The 21,526-nt window shown below is 45.7% G+C and overlaps 1 protein-coding gene across 2 annotated transcripts in view; it reads left to right on the top strand.

The window, feature by feature from the left end:
* The window catches only part of STS (steroid sulfatase), a 307,980-nt gene that overhangs the window by 169,730 nt on the left and 116,724 nt on the right, over positions 1-21,526 (top strand). For both annotated transcript variants that reach the window (XM_089652895.1, XM_089652894.1), the window contains one exon: positions 5,841-5,977. In XM_089652895.1, coding sequence (XP_089509021.1) covers positions 5,841-5,977 — 137 coding nt within the window. The remainder of the gene's footprint in view (positions 1-5,840; positions 5,978-21,526) is intronic.

Here is a 21,526-nt window from a genome sequence, read left to right as displayed (position 1 = left end):
TACTACAGATTGAAAGTCTTGGCTTGAAGGTCCACTACTGTGGATTTCTGGTCTCAACTTAAAGTTCTACTACTAGCCTATGAGAGGGGCTGAAGATACTTAAAGGTAACGGTCCATTCGACCAACAGTCTACAATAGACCATTGAAAGGGTCAAAAAGATATTACAGGAATCTATTGAGCTCATTAAGTTTTGCTACTGTTTTTGGATTTCCTTTACCCCCAAGCTTCTATCCCCTAGATGTTTTAGCCAATAAAATCTGCCAAAGGAAAATTGATGGAGTGAATGTCTGTCATTAGGTTACCACTGGTGGGTTGGTGAGAGTTTTGGGGCAGCTATAGGCCAAATCACCAGCAAATAGGTCCGCAGTGCCTGTAGAATCCAGCATCTTTTTATCAGAAGGAGTGCTACACATGAAATTATGATAGCTTCTAATCTATGGTCGTTTTGTAATTCAATAGAATTATATCTACTCTATCTACTGTTAACTTCTTAACAAGATGTATCATTCTTTGCACTTACTGCAGGCACTTTTTTTTTTTTAACTACTGTATTTTTTTTTTTTTAACTAAAGGCTTGATTGGTTGCAAAAGCCATCTTTTGCAGTAGAATTTCCACTGATTTATAAATTTGGGTACACATCGATAATTGCTAATTAAATGCTTTTGAATTATTTGTGGTGATATTTTTTTAACTGCAAAATGTAAATAATTTAGGAATATATAACTATAATATATTTCATGTGTCTAGTCCATACAAAAATATCAAAGCAATAGTCATGCAGTCTATATATAGCTGTAAATAAGCATTTCTTCACCACTGCCTAACACAATTCACAGTGATTATTCCTACAAAGGAAAAGGCATTGCAACTAATTTCCATATTCTCTACAGAGTCTACACAACAGCCTGCAGCATGTGCGGGCATGTATACAGAATGTTATTTATGACAATCAATCAGAAATCTAACTCTCCATAAAAGGTCAAACATTAGACAAATAAGTAAGAGATTTCAGTACTATAAATACATAGATTGGCCCAGTGGCTAATTTATTGTGATATTTGAAGTTTCACTGTAAAGTTGTGATATAAGGTCTATTTTATTTCATAATGTTTCTGTGACCATAGACAATGTTACATATTTATGGTAATATGGTAATAATGGTAGATGTAGTGGTTTAAGAGCAAAATAAATATGGCTGTCAGTGTACATTTTCCTGAAAAAGCATATTTTCAAGTCTCCTCAAATAGCATTGTTTCTTATACTGTGACAACACAAATAAAATTACAAGTAAGAGGTGAACTCCAAGCAAATATAAATGGCACAACTTAATGCTGCTCTGATGTATTTCTAAATGCAAGTGTGAGTATCAGCTTCTTGATATCAGCTTCTTGCACCCCTAGAGCACAGGGAGGGACAAAGAGCCAAACAGAGAGCCAATCTGGCTTGCTTCAGTACAAAAAGCAGAAGACAGAAGAGTGAAAGATTGGTGAGCTCATCAGGGTGCTTCTTCTCCATACACTGTACAGTCAAAGGATGGGAGTGGGGAGGGGACCTTTAGGTGAATGGGAAACAGCAAAAAAGAAAGTTCAAGAGTTGTGGAAATCTAAGGACTGGATGGAAAGAAATTAAAAAATTCTTGCAAGCAAAACAGCTCCCATATATACATTTTATCTATGCATTTAGCTGTTTGTCTAGAGTTCAACCTTATGTCACAATCCTATAGACACATTTTGCTTTATAGGCATATACTGTATATTGGATTCAAATTATTAGAATAAAGGTGACAAAAAGGCCACACACCAATATATCTGCTTTTACCTAATCACAATAAAATATGTGATGCTTCAGGGTCATGTAGGATGCCCTTCATCAGGAAACTGTTAATATTTGCCTACGGGCTTCTTTGTTATTTGGGAAGGTGTTCACATTTTCCAGTGCTGTGTTTTTTCAGCAAAGACCTCTAGAGAAATGTGGACTGTTTTTCATTCATTCTCATCCTTTATAAGGATTTTTCTTTATTTGAATCCTCTCCTTCTTTAGTCTTTCTCTCTTAATAAAAGAATAGTCATTGTTTTAGATTACCTTGTTTAAGATTTCTGTAAAAGCTTTCTGTGCTAGCAAAGCTTTTGCTGCTTCATATACTGCTTTGTGCATCGAACTTGCAACAAGTGGATCTACGAAAATGTTTTCCATACCTACCATATGCAAAATAGGTTAAATCTACCATATCTACCATATGCAAAATAGGCAAAATGTCCTTTACTAAAGGAAGTTTCACTGACTGCCCTCCTCCCCTTCTCCTCTGCATGTATTGTTTTTTTTTTTTTTTAGGGAGTGGGTATCTAGATATGACAGGTACCCACTCCAACTTCCACTTGGATTGCCTTCCACTTCACTGCCCACAACCTCCTGATACCTGTTAGATTCAGAAAACATAGCCTGGCTGGGCATGTGCAGTGGGGAGCCAACTGTGAAGCCACAGGGAGTTACAGCCAGCTTCCCGCAGTCATCATTGGCTGAGCCCCCAAGACTGGCAAAGAACCTGACTGAGTGAGGTCAGCAATGGATTCCTGGGCTGGCCTGCTTCTTTTATTAAGAGTCAGCAACTATAGTATTTGTAGCTTCTGACTTTTTTTTAAACTGAAGATCTCTTGATAAGACACTGTACTATAATTATCTAGTTGACAAAGCCGTCTATGGCCTGCATTAGTTTAAACGTAAGTCTAGATCACAACTCAGGTTTAACCTCAGGAGCTTTCTCTCTCTATCCCCTCCACCTGGGCAAATGAGAAAGCCTTTTTATTTCCTTGAATCTGAAAGAAGAGAAATCACCAAAATAATAGTCTCTAAAATGATGTCGCATTAGAAATTTTACATTTAAATTGTTGGTATTGCAGTAGTGGTCTCCGATTCGCTTCCTCAGGGTACATGTAGGTAATTGGGTAAACCACATATTTCGTGCCACAGATAATATACTGCTGCATGAGAAATTCTTCTCCTGTCATTGTATGTAGAAGAAATTTATTTACCTGACATGTTAAGATGACCTTAACTTGCACAAAAACCTGCAAGTTTTTGTGTTACAGGTATATCTTCCAGGATATGACAGCCAGGTAGATTGGCATTTTTTGGATGAAACAAAAGACTTGGTGATCAAAAAAAATTGCCTAAAGTTTGTGCTCAGCTACTAGAGAAATGGCGACCTGCTTGTAATATTCCATGTAAACCTCTATCTGTATACAAGATTGGCAAATTCCTTTTTATCATTATAATAACCTGGTGGTATTTTTTGGAATACGTGGTGACAGAAGTAACAAGGGTGTCTCCTCTTGTAGATTTTAACATTTTTAGTACACCCTCTACAAACATCAACCAGTAATTCCTCCCTATTCTTCATCATGGCTCTGGCCCAACTCCATTGTATAAAAGCTGTTCTAGCCCCTGTTCAGCAGACGTTTAGAAATCACTTGACACTCTGGGGTTTATTTACTAAAGCTGGAGAGTCCAAAATCAGACTCCCTTCTGCATAGAAACCAATCAGCTTCTAACCTCAGCTTGTTCAATGAAGCTTTGGCAATGAAACCTGGAAGCTGATTGGTTTCTATGCAGAAGGGAGTCTGATTTTGGACTCTCCAGCTTTAGTAAATAAACCCCTCTGTTTCAAAAGCAAATTCTGTGGAGAAGTTCCATCTGGCACCAACAAACTCTCTATAAGGAATAGCATTGTTGGTGTGGGATGGGTGACAACTAGCCTCAAAAAGAGTAGTTTTACCAGAGCACGGCTTCCTGTAGGTGTTGGCAAAAATGTTATCTGTAATGGGATCACCCTGCAGAGTAATATCCTAAAAGTTAATGTTCAGGTTGTTGTATTAAAGGGAAAAATACAAATTTAGCTGATTATCATTAATGTACTCCAGAAAACTATGCAGACTAGAAATGTCCCCATCCCAGACCATCAGGAGGTCATCAAAATATTGAGCATATCAGATAATATGGTCAGCAAAAAAGGTTACTGCTGGAGAACAGAAAATGTTCCTCCCACCAGCTCATGTACAGGTTCTTCATCGATGGGGAACATCTGGCTCCCATAGATGCCCCACAGCACTGGACAATAAAAAATAGTTGTGTCAATAAGGATTCAGTACTAATGATAATAAACTCTTGAAGTTCTACATCAATAATTGTAAATAACATGCTTACAATGTTATTTGGAGAAGCAGTGTTGAAAGAAATTTTATTTAGTCTCTCATTATGCATACTGTATATGCTTATTTTTAAAGCCTACGATAAGTTATTGTGCACTTATCCTTAATGGACTGCCCTTTGCATGCTGATTACATTTATTTAGGATATACAGTGCTTGCCTTGATGTCCCTCTCCATAGATCAATCTTTCCAACCTGTGCCGCCCCCCTCCTATTCACCTACAAACACACACAGGCAGAATTCCATTAACTTCACTGGATGCAGAATGGCTTTCTACTGAAGAGTATCTCATTCAATATGGAGAAGTTGTGCCACTAAAGATAAGTGCACTATGATGTTTCTTTTTATCACAGGCAGCCAGACATTTTGCAATGGGCTGTAGGGTTATACGTATGGTACGTTTTATATATATATATATATATATATATATATATATATATATTGTTTTTGACAAAGAATTCCCAGATATGAGTTGGCTAAAGAGACATAACAGCAGGAATAATTTCCTTTCCAACTGGACATGTCTGTTTGAGACTTTGGACTAAATGGTGGGATAAAGTATGAATCACTTGCCTGTTAACCTGATTCAGCTAATGCTATTGTAAACAACAGGCTTTTATAACACTGTGAGTATAAGAAACTGTGCAATATGTGAAAATGAAGCTCAAGTTCAACCCCTTGGGTGAATAAAATAATGACGATGATTTACTAAAACTCGAGAGTGCAAAATCTAGTGCAGCTGTGAATGGTAGCCAATCAGCTTCTAACTTCAGCTTGTTATTAAGCTTCGACAGTAAAATCTGGAAGCTGATTGGTTTCTATGCAGAGCTGCACCAGATTTCGCATTCTCCAGTTTTAGTATATCAACCCCATTGTGTAGTAAGTTGCAAGAAAATAACTAATATCCACCATATTAAAAGAATACATTGACACCAATAATAAAAACCATAACATAACCATAACCCATAACATTTAAAAAGCATCTAGGATATCTAGGGTCAGTGATGAACTCTAATGTTCATATCTTAAAGTATAACTAAAAGCAAAACTTTTTTTTTTCAGTTTCGGATAGTGTTGAAAGGAATTAGAATACTTGTTAGTTTTCTATTTTTTTTATTGCTGTCTAGGCCACCATTAGCGATATTCACTTTCTGTATTTATCATGTATATCCATTGTCACTGAATATGAAAGTAAAAGAAAATCCCACATTTTGGGTAGTCCCCAGATCAATAATAGGGTGGACATCTTTTATTGGGAACACCAGTTCTAGTAACCCTAGGAACAACCAAGGATTTCCTCACTTTGTAGAGATTTTTTCTCGCTTTCTGTTTTTGCTATATGACAGGAAGTGACGGCAAATCTCCTTAATGGGACACAGATGGCATAAAATCTGATAGGAGTTTTCCTTCTTCACTTTACCCAAAATGACAGCAAAGATTTTGCCTTTAATTCTACTTCCCTGTAGTAAATTCTACTTTAACTAGTCTAGAGCTTGTGTACCTTTGTTAGGATTCTTAAAGTATTTCTTGCTCTTCACACAATAAAACCACATTTTTACAACACAGACAAAATAGTCTATAGCATATTTAAATTGTATTTATGACAAGCATGCTATGTTTTATTAATCTACAGGAACAAGTTTAAACCATTCCTTCTGTTTATGTCCTATCTTCAAGTCCATACTGCGCTTTATGCCTCTCAAGATTTTAGTGGCAAAAGTATGCATGGTATTTATGGGGATGCTGTTGAAGAGGTTGACTGGAGCGTAGGTACAGTACTTTTTCTTTTCACTCACAATTTTGTCTTATGTTTTTATATGTAAACACAATAAAACATATTAATGAGGTATACTATAAATGCAGTACATTGGGTTGAAAACCTAAAACTGAATTCAAGTTAGATGATTAGATTTTCCAGCCCGCTAATAAAGAAGCCATACATGCTGGAGGAAAAAAAATGATTTTTATTTTTTAAACATATTAATTTGTTAGTTTGCATTGGATATATGAAAGAGGATATGAGAACAAATCTTACCCAAGCTCAACTGCTCTGTTAGGATGTGTAGGCAGGAGAACAGTGCACTGTTCACATCACAGATCTAGAGTGTAGGTAGCCAGCAGCTCCGGAGCTTCTTAATGTAAATTATGCTGCTTCTCTGTGTAAACATTACCAAGGAACATTCCCATAATATTTAACCTGTTGCTGCCAGCTTCACGCATATATGCGGCCGCTCAACGTGTGGGCCTTAATGCCAAGTGCCCTCATAAAACTACTTACTGTGCTCCAAGCACGGTAGCCGCTCAGAATTGGTAAGTCCCGATGAATACTTGTGATCAGGGAAATTTCCAATCATGTGACCAGCTGTGACAGCCAATCACAGTGGTCACGTGACCCAAAGGCCCGCCTCTACCTCTCAGCTTTTAGAACCTTTAAAGGGCCCAGAGGTGGTTGGCACCAAAGGGTTAATATGGAGTCTCCTTTAACTTTGATATTACCTTTCGTTTCATGTTGTCTCCAACATGGGAAGTAAAGTGAAATCTCCCCTGGGGCAGTAAAAATAAATTGACAGAGGTTTTAGGTCTTGCCTGCTTTCGTAGCCTTAAAGAAGAACTCTGGGATAGGCAAAAAAATCGCTCATTAGTAGAGCCGCCTATACAAAAAACGAAACGGATAGTACAATTTGGAAATTCCTTACCATGTAGGGGAAAAGTCTAACTGAATTTTCATGGCCTTATCTCTGTAATTCAAATGATAACAGTATCTGCTCTGCCAAGGAAGAGGTGTAACAGCAGAGATTACATCATATCCTCTCCTCTCTCTCCGGGAATTACGGTTTCCATCAATCACAGGGAATTGTGGGTGGGTACACTAGGTCTGTATGTGTCTGAGCGTCTCAATCCACCCACCACTGCAAGTGAGGCTGAATTACATCACTACTTCCTGGAGAAAGAACTACAGAAGGGATGTGCCAAAATCAGTGGCCGGGAGGAATAGGAGGCATAACAGCCACTGGTATTACAAACAGGAAACCAAAGAGAATTAATGGTTTGATTGGAAAATGAATAGGCTATTTCAAAGAAGATGGATGGCATATTCAGTGAAGGTGGGAAATCATCAACCAGGAGTTCTGTTTTAAGCTTAAAAAAAGTTTTTTTTTATGATGTATTAAGGAATACAAAGCTGCATTGATTTGTGCAATTTGTACATGCATACAGTTCAGCTCTAAATTGAATTCTGGTCACAAAAAGATTGAATTTAAACATATTCATTAATAGACAGAAATCCACTATGTGTGCACAAAATGTCTTGGCAAACCAGGTTAGTACCTTGTAAAATTAGCAGTGAAATCATCACTGTACTGCACATTGCCTGTGCAGAGACCAGAGCTGCCTGGAGAAAACTATAGTGTGTGTGTGTGTGTGGGGGGGGGGGTGTTGGTAATGGGGCAGATACAAAACTAATCTGCCTGTACAAGGAGAATGAGCAGTAGTGACTTGTCTTTGCATTTGGGCTGTGGTGCACACCTCTTGTATTTAGACAATATTTTTTTATTTAAAAGTTTAGCTTTAGGATATTGTGTGAATAAAATGTATTTGTCATAAAATTATTTATTTTATTTGGTAATACCCCCCCCCCCACAAGGAAAAAAAATAAAAATAAATAAAAGCAGTTATTTTAAAAGTAAATTATAACTTTGTTATCATGTCTTATATTTTCTGAATGCCTGGTAAAAAAAATGGTGTTTTTTTTTTTATATATCCTAGCTTTCCTAGGATTTCCCTAGCATGGCTTATGAGAGCATTTTTAAAAGCACATTTGTTAACGGCTAGACAAGTCCAAATTATTGAACTGTGATATGGGAAAAATGAAACCATACATTTGACCTTGTCAAAAAGTGAAAGGAGATGATACAGGTGATAATACAGGAAAGAATGAGTGAACATGAGAAGAAGAAATAACTCTAACCTTGTCTGCTTGACTGACATGTCACCAAATTGGATTGCTTAGTGACATGTTGATGCAGATAAAAAAAATGAGATAATTTGAGACGTTGACAACAGAAATGCTTTATGCGTTGCCTGATGAGTAATTGCTATGCATGGAAAGGTCTGCTTTGTAAGAGCTTTGATGGGAACAGTTATTTACAGAATAATTTGCCAAAGGTGTAAAAGTGTATGAACATTATATGCTACAGTTACTAGATCTAAAGACACTGAAGGCACTGAGTAATGTGCATAGCAGCCAATCACAGGCTTTCTTTTATGGTTCTAATGCTTGTTGAAGTCCCCATTTTGATATATTGTATGTAAAGTGGAAAACTACTTAAAGATCTGATTTTCTATTTACAGAGGCTTTGTTTGCAACTATAGTTAATCTTCCTTAAAATATTGCCCTGTATTGAGGCTAAGGCTATTTCAGGAAGTATTATGGTTCTGTGATTTCTACTTAACAAATTAGTCATCTTGCCTACCTGTCATCTTCTTATGATTAGAATTTGATTAGATATATCAGTCAGATGCAAGGAGCTGGTTTGTTATAGTGTGGAACTTGTGCAGCTTACTATGTAAATGAGTTCATATAACCTACTGCTTGAAATTGTTTAAGCTTGACTATGTTGATTTTACTGTAATTTTTTTCCTTCTTTAAATTGTGATGGTAGCTTATTTTTGATTAATAACCTTTAATAACCTAAGATAAATTGGAAAGTACCTGGCATATGTCAACCCACCTAACTGAAGGGTCTGATCATTGCAACAAACCTTACGTGATTGTTCTCACTCCTAATGTGGTCAGAATTAGACAGTGTGAAAAATTGTGTTTGTGTGTATGTGTATATATATATATATATATATATATATGTATATATATACATACATACATACATACATATATACATACCTACTGCTGAAACAAATAAAGGAACACTTTTTAATCATAGTATATCAATCAATTAAACTCCTGGGATATTTATCTGGTCAATTAAGTAGCAGAGGGGGTTGTTGATCAGTTTCAGCTGCTTTGGTGTTAATTTAATTAACAGCAGGTGCACTAGATGGTCAACAATGAGATGACCCCCAAAACAGGAATGGTCTTACAGGTGAAGGCCACTGACATTTTTTTTCCCTACTCATCTTTTTGAACTATTTTTACTAGTTTTGCATTTGGCTAGGGTCAGTGTTACTACTGGTAGCATGAGGCGATACCTGGACCCTACAGAGGTTGCACAGGCAGTCCAACTCCTCCAGGATGGCACATCAATATGTGCCATTGCCAGAAGGTTTGCTGTGTCTCCCAGCACAGTCTCAAGAGCATGGAGGAGAATCCAGGAGACAGACAGTTACTCTAGGAGAGCTGGAGAGGGCCATAGAAGGTCACTCACTGTTCATTGCCTGGCACCATAGAGCTCGACTGACATTTTGCCATTGAACTCCAGAATTGGCAGGTCCACCACTGGTGCCCTGTGCTTTTCACAGATGAGAGCAGGTTCACCCTGAGCACATGTGGCAGATGTGAAAGGGTCTGGAGAAGACATGGAGAATGTTATGCTGCCTGTAACATTGTTCAGAATGACCATTTTGGTGGTGGGTCAGCGATCGTCTGGAGAGGCATATCCATGCAGGGACACACAGACCTCTACAGGCTAGACAATGGTACCCTGATTGCCATTCGTTATCGGGATGAAATCCTTGGACCCATTGTCAGGTCATGCGCTAGTGCAGTGGGTCCTGGGTTACTCTTGGTGCATGACAATGCCCAGCCTCATGTGGCGAGAGTATGCAGGCAGTTCCTGGAAGATGAAAGAATTGATACCATTGAATGGCCCCAAGCTTGCCTGACCTAAATCCAATAGAACACCTCTGGGATATCATGTTTCGGTCCATCCGATGCCACCAGGTTGCACCTCAGACTGTCCAGGAGCTCAGTGATACCTCGGTCCAGATCTGGGAGGAAATACCCCAGGACACCATCTGTCGTCTCATTAGGAGCATGCCCCGATGTTGTCAGGCACGCATACAAGCACGTGGGGGCCATACAAACTACTGAGTACCATTTTGAGTTGCTGCAATGAAATTTCAGCAAAATGGACTAGCCTACTGCATAATTTTTTCACTTTGATTCTCAGTATCTCTGTAGGTTGATAATTTTCATTTCCATCAAACAATGAAGCATCCTTACATTTCCTAACACATTACCCAGTCCATATTAATACAGATATCCAGCATGATATTTTTCCCCATTGAGATCTGATGTGTTTTCAAAGTGTTCATTTAATTTGTTTAATCAGTGTAGATTAAAAATAATATCATGCCAGTATTCATTGTATTGAAATGATTCCACTGTCTAAAAATGGTTGCCCCTTGCTGAGATTTTTTTGAGCAGTGTGTGTGTGTATGTATGTATGTACAGTTGTGTTCAAAATAATAGCAGTCAGACATCACTAACCTGATCAATCACTGTTTTTGATAGAAATTATATTTCTACATGGCAAATAATTTACTAGCAGGTGTAGTAGAGTAATAGAAATCCAACAGACCCAACAGTCATGACATTCATGCTGCTGATTCTGTGTAATTGAATCACTAATTGAAAGAGGCATGTTTAAAATAATAGCAGTGTGGAGTTCTATTAGTGAGGTCATTCATTCTTTGAAAAACAGGTGGCAATTATTGCCCTTATTTAAAGAAGGAAGGCAGCAAATGTTGTACATACTGGTTACAGTACATTTATCTCTGAAATTCTGAGGAAATTGGGTCGTTCCAGACATTGTTCAGAAGAACAACGTACCTTGATTAAAAAGTTGATTGGAGAGGGGAAAACATAAAAAGAAATGATAATGATAGGCTGCTCAGCTAAAATGATTGCAAATGCTTTAAAATGGCAACCAAAACCTGAAAGATGTGGAAGAAAGTGAAAAACTACCATTCGAATGGATAGAAGAATAGCCAAAATGGCAAGAACTCGGCCAACAATCGGCTCCAGGAAGATCAAAGAAGGTCTAAAGTTACCTGTGAGTACTGTTACAATTAGAAGACACCTATATGAAGCCAAGCTATCTGCAAGAAGCCCCCGCAAAGTCCCACTGTTGAAAAAAAGACATGTGCTGAAGAGTAGAGATGAGCGAAGTATTCAAAAATTCGATTCGGCTGATTCGGCGAATTCGAGGAATAAATTCGATTCGATGCGAATATATTCGCTGCGAATTTAACTTATAAAAGGGTGTTTCTAGGCTTCAGAGAGCCTTCATATTAGTGCAGAACACTGTACCTTTAATTTAAATGCCCTTGGAGTCTGCTGGGGAAGAGAAATAATACTGTCAGTCAGTATGACATGCAGATGAGTGCCGTCGATCTTAGAATCACCGCACACTTCACTCATTTGGGCAGTCACGGGGCCAAAACCAGAGTGTGGAGCCACAGTGTGGCGGTGGAGGCAGCAGCAATGGGAGGCCATACAGCACCCTATGACAAAAATGAAACCCACCAGCAGTGTGAGGAGACCTGAAAGTGGCACATGGCAGAGTGTGGCGATGGAGACAGCAGCAATGGGAGGCCGTACAGGGACCCATGAGAGACTCTGGACCTGGCAGCAGCATGAGGAGGCGGTACGGGGGCCCATGGCAGATTACGGGCCTGGCAGCAGCAATGGGAGGCCCGTAATCTGCCAGCACCCTATGACAAAAAATGGAACACACCAGCAGTATGAGGAGACCTGAAAGTGGCACATGTTTGGGGCATGATTCATGGCGGATTTAGTCAGTTGTGTCAGGAACTGGTGGTTTGAAATCCAGACTAATCCACGCCTGATTCATTTTCACAAACGTGAGTCTCTCCACACTTTGGGTGGACTGTCGTGTCCTCCGCGGAGTTACAATACCTCCTGCCGCACTAAACACGCGCTCCGATGCCACGCTACTGGCCGGGCATGACAGCCTTTCAAGGGCAAATTCAGCTAGTTGGGGCCAAAGGTCAAGTTTCGTTGCCCAGTAGTCAAGGGGATTGTCTACCTCGGTTGGCAGGGTGCTGTCCAAGTAGGCCCAAGCCTGTTGTTTGAGGTCCTGCTCCAGGTCCACCTGATGCTGCTGCTGCTGCTGCGGCTGGTTAGTAGTTTCCTCACTGCGCTGGTGAAGAAAGCTACTCATCATCGACTGCAGACTGAGGCAGCCGCTGCTGGTGGAGCTGCCACTGCTCCTACCACCCCACCCCTCCCCTGCTGCCATGGCAGCGGAACGCGAGCGCACAGGGCCCACAGTGTCTGAGGATGGACGTTGGCGCAGAAAGGCAGAGACCAACTGACTACATAGGTGGTTTTTATAGTACGTTATTTTGGCCTTCCTCTCAGCAGGTGTGAAAAAGGCCACCATTTTTGAATGGTAGCGAGGGTCCAACAAGGTGGACAGCCAAAAGTCATCCCTCTGTCTGATGGTTATTATTCGGCTGTCGCTACGCAAGCAACCGAGCATGCTATGGGCCATTTGTGCCAAGGAATGCGAGGGACTCCCTGCCTCCATCTCCACAGCATACTGCCACGGTGCGTCTGGGTCCTCTGTCTCCTCCTCCTCTACCAGATGCTCCTGCTCCTCCACTCCTGTCCGCTGAGTGGAAAAACCACCCATTTCACTCAATAATTCCTGAGCACCAATGTCCTCCTCTACCTCCTCCTCTTCTTCCTGTCCTGCCCCCACAGGGGTCATGTGGCGTTGAGATCTGTGCGCCACGTCTACCGCACCCTGACCAGCCATTGTTAACAGCATTTGTTCCAGGACGTGCAACAGAGGAATGACGTCGTTCATCCCATAGTCCTGCCGACTCACAAATAGCGTGGCCTCCTCAAAGGGCCTGAGCAAGCGGCAGGTGTCACGCATGAGCTGCCAATGGCTGACATCTAAGTTACACAGGGGAGTACGTTTATCCGCTTGTAACATCAGGAATCTGTGATGGCCTTTCGCTGTTCGTAAAGGCGGTCTAACATATGTAGGGTTGAATTCCACCTTGTTGCAACGTCACAGCATGAGGAGTCGGTACGGGGGCCCATGGCAGATTACAGGCCTGGCAGCAGCAATGGGAGGCCCGTAATCTGCCAGCACCCTATGACAAAAAATAGAACAAACCAGCAGTGTGAGGAGACCTGAAAGTGGCACATGGCAGAGTGTGGCGATGGAGACAGCAGCAATGGGAGGCCGTACAGGGACCCATGAGACACTGTGGACCTGGCAGCAGCATGAGGAGGCGGTATAGGGGCCCATGGCAGATTACGGGCCTGGCAGCAGCAATGGGAGGCCCGTAATCTGCCAGCACCCTATGACAAAAAATGGAACACACCAGCAGTGTGAGGAGACCTGAAAGTGGCACATGGCAGAGTGTGGCGATGGAGACAGCAGCAATGGGAGGCCGTACAGGGACCCATGAGAGACTCTGGACCTGGCAGCAGCATGAAGAGGCGGTAGAGGGGCCCATGGCAGATTACGGGCCTGTCAGCAGCAATGGGAGGCCCGTAATCTGCCAGCACCCTATGACAAAAAATGGAACACACCAGCAGTGTGAGGAGACCTGAAAGTGGCACATGGCAGAGTGTGGCGATGGAGACAGCAGCAATGGGAGGCCGTACAGGGACCCATGAGAGACTCTGGACCTGGCAGCAGCATGAGGAGGCGGTACGGGGGCCCATGGCAGATTACGGGCCTGGCAGCAGCAATGGGAGGCCCGTAATCTGCCAGCACCCTATGACAAAATGGAACACACCAGCAGTGTAAGGATACCTGAAAGTGGCACATGGCAGAGTGTGGCGATGGAGACAGCAGCAATGGGAGGCCGTACAGGGACCCATGAGACACTCTGGACCTGGCAGCAGCATGAAGAGGCGGTACAGGGGCCCATGGCAGATTACAGGCCTGGCAGCAGCAATGGGAGGCCCGTAATCTGCCAGCACCCTATGACAAAAAATGGAACACACCAGCAGTGTGAGGAGACCTGAAAGTGGCACATGGCACAGTGTGGCGATGGAGACGGCAGCAATGGGAGGCCGTACAGGGACCCATGAGAGACTCTGGACCTGGCAGCAGCATGAAGAGGCGGTACAGGGGCCCATGGCAGATTACGGGCCTGGCAGCAGCAATGGGAGGCCCGTAATCTGCCAGCACCCTATGACAAAAAATGGAACACACCAGCAGTGTGAGGAGACCTGAAAGTGGCACATGGCAGAGTGTGGCGATGGAGACAGCAGCAATGGGAGGCCGTACAGGGACCCATGAGACACTGTGGACCTGGCAGCAGCATGAGGAGGCGGTACTGGGGCCCATGGCAGATTACGGGCCTGGCAGCAGCAATGGGAGGCCCGTAATCTGCCAGCACCCTATGACAAAAAATGGAACACACCAGCAGTGTGAGGAGACCTGAAAGTGGCACATGGCAGAGTGTGGCGATGGAGACAGCAGCAATGGGAGGCCGTACAGGGACCCATGAGAGACTCTGGACCTGGCAGCAGCATGAAGAGGCGGTACAGGGGCCCATGGCAGATTACGGGCCTGGCAGCAGCAATGGGAGGCCCGTAATCTGCCAGCACCCTATGACAAAAAATGGAACACACCAGCAGTGTGAGGAGACCTGAAAGTGGCACATGGCAGAGTGTGGCGATGGAGACAGCAGCAATGGGAGGCCGTACAGGGACCCATGAGACACTGTGGACCTGGCAGCAGCATGAGGAGGCGGTACTGGGGCCCATGGCAGATTACGGGCCTGGCAGCAGCAATGGGAGGCCCGTAATCTGCCAGCACCCTATGACAAAATGGAACACACCAGCAGTGTGAGGAGACCTGAAAGTGGCACATGGCAGAGTGTGGCGATGGAGACAGCAGCAATGGGAGGCCGTACAGGGACCCATGAGAGACTCTGGACCTGGCAGCAGCATGAGGAGGCGGTACGGGGGCCCATGGCAGATTACGGGCCTGGCAGCAGCAATGGGAGGCCCGTAATCTGCCAGCACCCTATGACAAAATGGAACACACCAGCAGTGTGAGGAGACCTGAAAGTGGCACATGGCAGAGTGTGGCGATGGAGACAGCAGCAATGGGAGGCCGTACAGGGACCCATGAGACACTCTGGACCTGGCAGCAGCATGAAGAGGCGGTACAGGGGCCCATGGCAGATTACAGGCCTGGCAGCAGCAATGGGAGGCCCTTAATCTGCCAGCACCCTATGACAAAAAATGGAACACACCAGCAGTGTGAGGAGACCTGAAAGTGGCACATGGCAGAGTGTGGCGATGGAGACAGCAGCAATGGGAGGCCGTACAGGGACCCATGAGAGACTCTGGACCTGGCAGCAGCATGAAGAGGCGGTACAGGGGCCCATGGCAGATTACGGGCCTGGCAGCAGCAATGGGAGGCCCGTAATCTCCCAGCACCCTATGACAAAAAATGGAACACACCAGCAGTGTGAGGAGACCTGAAAGTGGCACATGGCAGAGTGTGGCGATAGAGACAGCAGCAATGGGAGGCCGTACAGGGACCCATGAGAGACTCTGGACCTGGCAGCAGCATGAGGAGGCGGTACGGGGGCCCATGGCAGATTACGGGCCTGGCAGCAGCAATGGGAGGCCCGTAATCTGCCAGCACCCTATGACAAAATGGAACACACCAGCAGTGTGAGGAGACCTGAAAGTGGCACATGGCAGAGTGTGGCGATGGAGACAGCAGCAATGGGAGGCCGTACAGGGACCCATGAGACACTCTGGACCTGGCAGCAGCATGAAGAGGCGGTACAGGGGCCCATGGCAGATTACAGGCCTGGCAGCAGCAATGGGAGGCCCTTAATCTGCCAGCACCCTATGACAAAAAATGGAACACACCAGCAGTGTGAGGAGACCTGAAAGTGGCACATGGCAGAGTGTGGCGATGGAGACAGCAGCAATGGGAGGCCGTACAGGGACCCATGAGACACTGTGGACCTGGCAGCAGCATGAGGAGGCGGTACAGGGGCCCATGGCAGATTACGGGCCTGGCAGCAGCAATGGGAGGCCCGTAATCTGCCAGCACCCTATGACAAAAAATGGAACACACCAGCAGTGTGAGGAGACCTGAAAGTGGCACATGGCAGAGTGTGGTGATGGAGACAGCAGCAATGGGAGGCCGTACAGGGACCCATGAGACACTGTGGACCTGGCAGCAGCATGAGGAGGCGGTACAGGGGCCCATGGCAGATTACGGGCCTGGCAGCAGCAATGGGAGGCCCGTAATCTGCCAGCACCCTATGACAAAAAATGGAACACACCAGCAGTGTGAGGAGACCTGAAAGTGGCACATGGCAGAGTGTGGCGATAGAGACAGCAGCAATGGGAGGCCGTACAGGGACCCATGAGACACTGTGGACCTGGCAGCAGCATGAGGAGGCGGTACAGGGGCCCATGGCAGATTACGGGCCTGGCAGCAGCAATGGGAGGCCCGTAATCTGCCAGCACCCTATGACAAAAAATGGAACGCACCAGCAGTGTGAGGAGACCTGAAAGTGGCACATGTTTGGGGCATGATTCATGGCGGATTTAGTCAGTTGTGTCAGGAACTGGTGGTTTGAAATCCAGACTAATCCACGCCTGATTCATTTTCACAAACGTGAGTCTCTCCACACTTTGGGTGGACAGTCGTGTCCTCCGCGGAGTTACAATACCTCCTGCCGCACTAAACACGCGCTCCGATGCCACGCTACTGGCCGGGCATGACAGCCTTTCAAGGGCAAATTCAGCTAGTTGGGGCCAAAGGTCAAGTTTTGTTGCCCAGTAGTCAAGGGGATTGTCTACCTCGGTTGGCAGGGTGCTGTCCAAGTAGGCCCAAGCCTGTTGTTTGAGGTCCTGCTCCAGGTCCACCTGATGCTGCTGCTGCTGCTGCGGCTGGTTAGTAGTTTCCTCACTGCGCTGGTGAAGAAAGCTACTCATCATCGACTGCAGACTGTGGCAGCCGCTGCTGGTGGAGCTGCCACTGCTCCTACCACCCCACCCCTCCCCTGCTGCCATGGCAGCGGAACGCGAGCGCACAGGGCCCACAGTGTCTGAAGATGGACGTTGGCGCAGAAAGGCAGAGACCAACTGACTACATAGGTGGTTTTTATAGTACGTTATTTTGGCCTCCCTCTCAGCAGGTGTGAAAAAGGCCACCATTTTTGAACGGTAGCGAGGGTCCAACAAGGTGGACAGCCAAAAGTCATCCCTCTGTCTGATGGTTATTATTTGGCTGTCGCTACGCAAGCAACCGAGCATGCTATGGGCCATTTGTGCCAAGGAATGCGAGGGACTCCCTGCCTCCATCTCCACAGCATACTGCCACGGTGCGTCTGGGTCCTCTGTCTCCTCCTCCTCCTCCTCTACCAGATGCTCCTGCTCCTCCACTCCTGTCCGCTGAGTGGAAAAACCACCCATTTCACTCAATAATTCCTGAGCACAAATGTCCTCCTCTACCTCCTCCTCTTCTTCCTGTCCTGCCCCCACAGGGGTCATTTGGCGTTGAGATCTGTGCGCCACGTCTACCGCACCCTGACCAGCCATTGTTAACAGCATTTGTTCCAGGACGTGCAACAGAGGAATGACGTCGTTCATCCCATAGTCCTGCTGACTCACGAATAGCGTGCCCTCCTCAAAGGGCCTGAGCAAGCGGCAGGTGTCACGCATGAGCTGCCAATGGCTGACATCGAAGTTACACAGGGGAGTACCTTTATCCACTTGTAACATCAGGAAATCGGTGATGGCCTTTCGCTGTTCGTAAAGGCGGTCTAACATGTGTAGGGTTGAATTCCACCTTGTTGCAACGTCGCAGATCAGGCGATGCTGTGGAATTCCGTTCTGCCGCTGCAGCTCAAGGAGGGTGTGCTTTGCGGTGTAGGAATGGCTGAAATGCATGCAAAGTTTACGTGACATTTTAAGGATGTCTTGCAGTGGGATGGTGGATTTTAGGAACCGCTTGACAACCAGATTGGACACGTGAGCCATGCATGGCGCATGGCACAACCTTCCTTGACGCAGAGCAGACACCATGTTCTTTCCGTTGTCGGTCAACATGGTTCCGATTTTCAGTTTGCGCGGAGACAGCCATCTGTCGATTTCTCTGTTCATTACACTCAGAAGTTCCTCCCCTGTGTGACTACGTTCGCCAAGGCATACCAGGTGCAGCACAGCGTGACACCGTTGCGCCCTGCACATGTGATATGCCGGTCGGGTAATGGGACTTGGCACGGGGGTGGCGGCTGAGGACACGGCGGAAGAAGAGGTGGTAGAGGCGGACATTTTTTGTAGACCAAGGACGTGCAAACGTGGAGGCAAAAGCGGCGTGACCTGTCCAAGTTGCTGGTGCGGCTGTGCCGGCACCACGTTCACCCAGTGGGCCGTAAATGACATGTACTGTCCCTGACCGTAGTTACAGCTCCACACGTCGGCGCTGCCGTGCACTTTGGCAGAGACCGACATGCTCAAAGACTGGCCCACCATCTCTTCTACATGTGAATGCAGGGCTGGCACTGCCTTTTTGGCGAAGAAATGACGGCTTGGCACTCTCCACCGCGGCGCGGCACAAGCCATCATTTCTCGGAAAGGTGCTGAGTCCACCACTTGGAAAGGGAGGGACTGCAGCACCAGCAACTTGGACAGGAGGACGTTCAGCTTTTGCACCGTCGGGTGCGTGCTCGCAAACTGTTGTCTCTTGGAAACGGATTCCAAGAAAGACTGCTGACGGAATCCGTGAAGAGGAGTAGCAGGAGAAGGAGCATCTGAACGAGCGGAAGATGCCAACGAGCGACAACTCCCCTCAGCAGAGGTGTTGGAGCCTTGACTGGCTGATAGAGGGCGATTGACGTCGGGTGACGGAGCAAGTAACGGAGCGGGTGATGGAGCGGGGGCTGGGGCAGGCAGAATCGCCGTATCTTTATCACGGTTTTCCCAGGCCACCAAATGGCGACGCTGCATATGCTGACGCAACGCTGTAGTCCCAACATGGGCCCCCTGGCCACGCTTGACTTTCTGGCCACATAGTCGACATACGGCTACGTTTACTTCCTCGGGCGGCTTGACGAAAAATTGCCACACCGCCGAGTAGGAAACTTTGCCCCCGATACTCCTCACTGGCTGACTGCTACTTCCTCCGTGCACACCGGCACCACTACTGGCCATGGTGGTAGGCTGCAGTGGAGCTGGTGCTCTACTCCGTGGCCATTTGCCTCCACTGACACTGCTGCGACCCTGCTGCCTCCTGGGCAACCCACCGACTGTTTTGCTCGCTGCCAAGCTGCCACCCTCTTCTCCTGATGATGCGGAAGCAATAGCCTGATGACGACGAGGCTGCCAAGTGCGATCAGCCTCATCATCATCAATTAGGGTCTCCGCCTCACTACTAGCCCCCTCGGCTGCGTGTGGGTCAGGAGACAGACCTGTCTCTAGACCGGCTACCGAGCCACTCTCCTCGCCACTACTTCTTCGCCTGGCTGCTGAAGAGGCGGATGTCTCCCCCCGTTCCTGACCGCCCTCTGTTAGCTCTTCCTCACTGTACAGTGGGGCTGAGCCCACAGCATGCGATACTTCGCTTGGTGAGGGAACACCAAAGGACAGGGGCAGGTAGAGGACACGTGATTTCAGTGGGCTTGCTCCCGGGCCATGCCAACTAACGGTTGTGTCTGACGTACCCAACGACCGTTGGCTGTAGGTGTCAGAGGTGACCTGGGAAGAGGAAGACGACCGAGCCAACCAATCGATGACGGCAGGGTTGTCGGTGGAGACACGACCGCTGGATGACACCGGGAGCACTGGCCTCTGGCTGCGACTAGTGCTGCCTCGACCCCTTCCTCTGCTGCCACGTCTGCTCGCTCCTAAAACATTGCCTCCTCTGCCACTCCTCTGCATGTTGTCTGACATACTCTTTAATTCAACGATTCTGTGTCCCTGAGTAACAATTCTGTGTCCCTGAGTAACAATTCTGTGTCCCTCAGTAACAATTCTGTGTCCCTCAGTAACAATTCTGTGTCTGTCCCTGAGTAACAATTCTGTGTCTGTCCCTGAGAAACAATTCTGTGTCCCTCAGTAACAATTCTGTGTCCCTCAGTAACAATTCTGTGTCTGTCCCTGAGTAACAATTCTTTGTCTGTCCCTGAGTAACAATTCTGTGTCCCCGAGTAACAATTCTGTGTCCCTGAGTAACAATTCTGTGTCCCTCAGTAACAATTCTGTGTCCCTCAGTAACAATTCTGTGTCCCTCAGTAACAATTCTGTGTCTGTCCCTGAGTAACAATTCTGTGTCCCCGAGTAACAATTCTGTGTCCCTCAGTAACAATTCTGTGTCCCTCAGTAACAGTTCTGTGTCCCTCAGTAACAATTCTGTGTCTGTCCCTGAGTAACAATTCTGTGTCCCTCAGTAACAATTCTGTGTCCCTCAGTATCAATTCTGTGTCTGTCCCTGAGTAACAATTCTGTGTCTGTCCCTGAGTAACAATTCTGTGTCCCTCAGTAACAATTCTGTGTCCCTCAGTAACAATTCTGTGTCTGTCCCTGAGTAACAATTCTGTGTCCCTGAGTAACAATTCTGTGTCCCTCAGTAACAATTCTGTGTCCCTCAGTAACAATTCTGTGTCTGTCCCTGAGTAACAATTCTGTGTCCCTGAGTAACAATTCTGTGTCCCTCAGTACCAATTCTGTGTCCCTCAGTAACAATTCTGTGTCTGTCCCTGAGTAACAATTCTGTGTCCCTCAGTAACAATTCTGTGTCCCTGAGTAACAATTCTGTGTCCCTCAGTAACAATTCTGTGTCTGTCCCTGAGTAACAATTCTGTGTCCCTCAGTAACAATTCTGTGTCTGTCCCTGAGTAACAATTCTGTGTCCCTGAGTAACAATTCTGTGTCCCTCAGTAACAATTCTGTGTCCCTCAGTAACAATTCTGTGTCCCTCAGTAACAATTCTGTGTCTGTCCCTGAGTAACAATTCTGTGTCCCTCAGTAACAATTCTGTGTCTGTCCCTGAGTAACAATTCTGTGTCCCTGAGTAACAATTCTGTGTCCTTCAGTAACAATTATGTGTCCCTGAGTAACAATTCTGTGTCCCTCAGTAACAATTCTGTGTCTGTCCCTGAGTAACAATTCTGTGTCCCTCAGTAACAATTCTGTGTCCCTCAGTAACAATTCTGTGTCTGTCCCTGAGTAACAATTCTGTGTCCCTGAGTAACAATTCTGTGTCCCTCAGTAACAATTCTGTGTCCCTCAGTAACAATTCTGTGTCCCTCAGTAACAATTCTGTGTCTGTCCCTGAGTAACAATTCTGTGTCCCTGAGTAACAATTCTGTGTCCCTCAGTAACAATTC

This window comes from Staurois parvus, unplaced genomic scaffold, assembly GCF_062004578.1.
Source record: "Staurois parvus isolate SC_StPar_1 unplaced genomic scaffold, SC_StPar_1.0 ptg000695l, whole genome shotgun sequence".
Lineage (NCBI taxonomy): Eukaryota > Metazoa > Chordata > Amphibia > Anura > Ranidae > Staurois > Staurois parvus.
This window is presented reverse-complemented; position numbering and strand designations above follow the sequence as displayed.